At 40.2% G+C, this 5,000-nt stretch overlaps 1 protein-coding gene across 1 annotated transcript in view; it reads left to right on the top strand.

The window, feature by feature from the left end:
• LOC113821130 (zwei Ig domain protein zig-8) overlaps nt 1-5,000 on the top strand; it is a gene marked incomplete at both ends in the record, with an annotated part of 18,149 nt that overhangs the window by 1,132 nt on the left and 12,017 nt on the right. Inside the window, 1 exon segment of the mRNA XM_070119649.1 lies at nt 4,256-4,381. Within this exon segment, the coding sequence (XP_069975750.1) occupies nt 4,256-4,381 (126 nt within the window).

Genomic DNA, 5,000 nt, shown 5'->3' with positions numbered 1-5,000 from the left:
ATTTGCTCCATTCTTAAACTGTTTCATTCAACGAGGCAGGGTTAACGCCACTGCCAACGCTTCTCAAATGCTCAGTTCACCCACACGAAATGCAGACAGGGGGGGGGGGGAGCAGAGGGCGGGCGTAAAAATGGGGAAGGAGAGGGGGTGAGGGGGTGAGGAGGGGGGGGGGGTAAGCCCGTAAATAGTCATTTCGGCCGTCTGACTGGCTTGCCCTGCTGAAACGCGCAAGGGAAGACGATCGTCCATGAAATGATCTGTTGTTCCTGATGGCTGTAGGTCACGGAAACAAGACATTAGCACAGTTTTGCAAATTGCTTAACGTTAACATCATCTATCCGCGATTACTCTTATCCATTTTAGCTTTCCTCGATCAATTACCATTTCTCCGAAGTGTAGGAACAGCGAACTCATTAACAGACATTCCAAAAGCCCAAATTCTACGGATATTTACTCTGGTAATTGCGTGTTTCGGGCTAGTTTATCGACCCCGCTATCTCACTCTCGAAACAAACTTTCCCCCCGTAAGAAATGCACGATATTAGGTCACCTGTAGCTCCTCCTCCTCACGTGTTGCGAGGAAAGTTCCAAGGTCAGCCGCGAAAAGAAATGGCAGCTAATATATTCCCGCTTTTCTAATGGTCGTTTTCAAAGTGTAGCTTAAAACCGCTTCTTTAATCCCAGGTGTCGTTGAAGGGCAGTGTTTTGAGGGGGGAAAAGGGGGTGGATGAGGGGGTGGGGTGGGGGGGGGTCTTGGACAGCGGTTTGGAAGTGCAATTCATACACTTCTTGCACCGGGAGGCCGTTCCCATTAAGGCTTTACTTACAGCGGGGAATTTGCGCCGAGGAGTGGGGGAATAAGTGCGAGGGAACGCGGAATTTTAGGGGGATTTCAGGGCGGGATGGAGGCTGTCGGGGGAATCGTGTCACGCCCCCCTTTCCCTGGTTCCTTTTAGGGAGAATCAAGGCTGGATCGCGTGTTGATTTTCGTTCCGCGTGGATTGTTCAGGGATATGGGAGATGGTGGGGTGGAGGGGAAGGTGTAGACTGAGAGGGGGAGAGGGGACGAAGGAGGGAAAGAGGGAGAGAGAGAGAGACAGAGGGGGGGGGGGAGGAACGGAGATAGAAGACGGAGTGAGAGAAAATATATATGAATATATTTATATCTGTAAATGTATATTCATATAGATATATATATGTATATATATACATACACATAAATAAATAAATATAACATATATAAATAAATAAATATATACATATATACATATATATAAATAAATAAATAAATTAAATAAATAAATAAATAAATATACATACATACATACATACATACATACATACATACATACATATATATATATATATATATATATATATATATATATATATATATATATATATATATATATATATAAGAAGGGCATCCAGTCAGGTAATGGTGGCATTATCATACAACCTCTAACTAATGAAATTTGAGAGGCCAAACTCCTGTAGTGCAATAAATGGCTGAACAAACAATTTATAAATGTACATATATACACACACACACATACATACATATGCATACAAATATACATATCTACACATATATATAAATAATATACAGAGCTAGAAAGAGCAAATAAAAATGGAATAAACAGATTACCACCCCCTCGGCGTAACACATTGCCTGACATTCCTCCATTTACAAACGAAGACACTAACAGCGCGTGAGATGTTGCCTCTTGGATCCCACATCGACGCGTGACAAAGGCATTTTGGACAAAGCCACCCGCGAGAAGACCCCAAGGCTGACAACAGTGTAATTGGTTGTTTCACCTGCGACAAATGATTCATTAGGGGAAAGACCTGTTTCCGACACGTTCTGAAGCTGAAGGTATCTCGTTAGAGAGATATAACAAGGAGAAATTATGTGAAGTGTTTGGTTTGGTTGGAAGGTTTTGTATGTTTTTTTTTCTTACTCTCTGTTTCTTTCTCTCGCTCTCTTTCTTTCTCTTTGTCCCTCTGTCTCTGTATCTCTCTCTCTCTCTCTATGTCTCTCTGTGTCTGTCTTTATCTCTCTCTCTCTCTCTCTCTGTCTCTCTCTCTTTCTCTCTCTCTCTCTCTCTCTCTTTCTCTCTCTCTCTCTCTCTCTCTCTCTCTTCCTCTTCTTCTCTCTCTCTCTCTATGTGTCCTCTGTGTCTGTCTTTCTCTCTCTTTCTCTGTCTCGCCTCCTCTCCTCGCCTCTCCCCCCCCCCCATCTCTCTCTCTCTCTCTCTCTCCAGGTATTTTTTCACTCTTGTATATTGGCCATACGACTCTGCACAGGAACACATAAAGCTTTGTTGGGAGGCTACAGCATGGAACTCTTTTTACTGTGCTTTGCTCTACAACTACGATATAACGTTTTTTTTTACATAAATTTATTTTCCTTCAGCACAATTTACAGATTTGTTTTATTTATCATCATCATTATGGTAATTGGTATAGATATTGTTATTATTGCTGCAACTACTGCTATTAATATTATCATTATTATTATTATTATTATTATTATTATTATTATTATTATTGTTATCATTCTATCATTATCCTTATTATCATTATTATTATTATCATTATTATCATTTTATTGTTGTTATAATTATTATTACTATTATCAAAATCATTATCATTATCATTATTACTACTGCGATCATTACTATCATTATCAATTAAGTTTTTTTTCGGATTTTTCTTGGCCTATCGTTGTGATATTAATAATCTATTTGATTTCGCGGTCACTTGAGAAACCGGATATCCAAAACCTTTTTAATTAATTTAATTAATTTCTTAATGTATTGCGCAGAGAGGCTCGGTGTCTCGCAATATTCCTTTGGAGAAACAGACATTTATCTTATCTTATCTCTTATCACAAACACGTTTCCTTTCACAGTCTTGTTTCTAAATTTAGCCTGTTTTTTCCTGTATATAAGAAAAAAAATCTATGACTGGGATTGCGAGTATTGAAGGAAAAAAAGTCATATGCAATTTTTCTCTTCTCGCGTCGGTTCTCACAACAGTGATATAGTTTAGTTTTTAGTATTTATTCACAATATTCCTTTTACGTAATATGTAGTTTTTTTCTCTCTTTATCCATTGATATTTTCCTACAGCGTAATGTGCATATCTTCCTGATTTTAATAAAAGAAACTGGTGTTGTTGTTTTTTGCCCTTTTTACAATCATTTAACGTGATCGTAAACCTTGGTTTTAATATATTTTCCAGTCTTATTCGCCGTTTCCCAAAAGTGCAATATACAAATGTAATTTTCCTTTCCCATGTCTTCAGAACGGCATTTGCAATCGTGATTATGTTTACTTGGACAATTAACTATTATTCCATAAAATTATTTCATTTCCTTTAATCTATTATCCATGTTCTATTACTTATTTTCAACGTTCTTATTTTCAAATTTATTTTAATCCTATTTTCTTTATTCATCTTTTTATTATCTATGATAGTTCCATTTTACTTTAATTTCCTCTCCATTTTCTTTAATTTCCTCCCCATTTTCTTTAATTTCCCCATTTTCTTTAATTTCCCCCTTTCCTTTAATTTTCCCCTTTCCTTTAATTTCCCATTTTCTTTAATTTTCTCATTTTCTTTAATCAACCTATGTTCTTCCCGCAGGCGGCGTGACCACCACCATCGACCTCCATCTACTCTCCTTTCTTATTTTCGTTAATTTTCTTTAATTTTCTTTAATCTGCTTTCCATTTTCTTTAATCTATTTTCTTTAATTCATTCCCATTTTATTTCATCATCTTTCCACTTCCTCAATCGTTTTCCATTTTCTTTAATTCTCTCTCCCATTTTCTTCAGTCTTCTCACCCATTTTCTTTAATGATCTCCCAGTTTTCTCAAATCTCCCATTTTCTAAAATCTTCCCACTTTCTTTAATCATCCATTTTTTCTTTAATTCACACCCATTTTATTTCATCATATTTCCACTTCTTCAATCGTTTTCCATTTTTCTTTAATTCTCTCCCCCATTTTCTTTAAACATCTCCCCATTTTCTTTAATCATCCCATTTTCTTTAATCATCCCATTTTCCCAAATCTTCCATTTTCCTTAGTTCTCTTCCCCATTTTCTTTAATCTTCCCATTTTCTCAAATCTCCCATTTTCTATAATCTCCCCATTTTCTATAATCCTCCCATTTTCTATAATCTTCCCATTTTCCTTAATTCTCTCCCCCATTTTCTATAATCTTCCCACTCTCTCCCCGCAGGTGTCCTGGATCAGGCGCCGCGACCACCACCTGATCACGATCGACCTCCACACGTACACGAACGACGACCGGTTCACCGTCTCCCACGCGCCGCCTTTCAAGAGCCTGGTGGGGGAAGAGGGGAAGGTGAGTGGGGGAGGGCGGGGTGGGGAGGGGGTGTGAGGGGTTGATTGGGGGGAGGGATGAAGGGGGGTTGGGATGGGGTGAAGGGAGGGGAAGGAAGGAAAGAGAAGGGGATTGGGGAGGAGGGCGTGGGGGTGTGGGGGAGGGATGATGGGGGGTGGGATGAGGGGGGGGGTTGATTTTATGGATGGGGTGAAGGGAAAAAGGGATGGGGTCGGGGAAGGAGGGGGTTAATTGGGGGAAGGATGAAAGGGGTGGGGGTTACAGTGTGGGGGAATGTGAGAAGTTGAGGGAGGGAGGGGGCGGGGTGGGGGTAAATGGGGTTAATTGGGGGAGGGTGAGTTGAGTTGAGAGGGGGAGGGGGTTAAGGAGAAGGGGATGGTATGGGTGGCGAGCGGAAGGGTAAGAAATGGGAGAGGTAAGGGAAAGGGTAAAGGAAGAATAGGGTGTGGGATTGAGGGGGAAAAAGAATGAGGAATGAGATAAAGAATGGGGAAGGGGTAAGTAGAATGGGGAAATCGGGGATAGGAGTTTGAGGGCTTGGAATGGAATTAGGTAGGTAGGGGTGGAGTGGGGAGGGGGTGGGTGGGGAGAGGGTAACGGGTTGAGAGAAGGGTAGGGT

The sequence above is a fragment of the Penaeus vannamei genome, unplaced genomic scaffold (assembly GCF_042767895.1).
Source record: "Penaeus vannamei isolate JL-2024 unplaced genomic scaffold, ASM4276789v1 unanchor475, whole genome shotgun sequence".
Taxonomy (NCBI): domain Eukaryota; kingdom Metazoa; phylum Arthropoda; class Malacostraca; order Decapoda; family Penaeidae; genus Penaeus; species Penaeus vannamei.
This window is presented reverse-complemented; position numbering and strand designations above follow the sequence as displayed.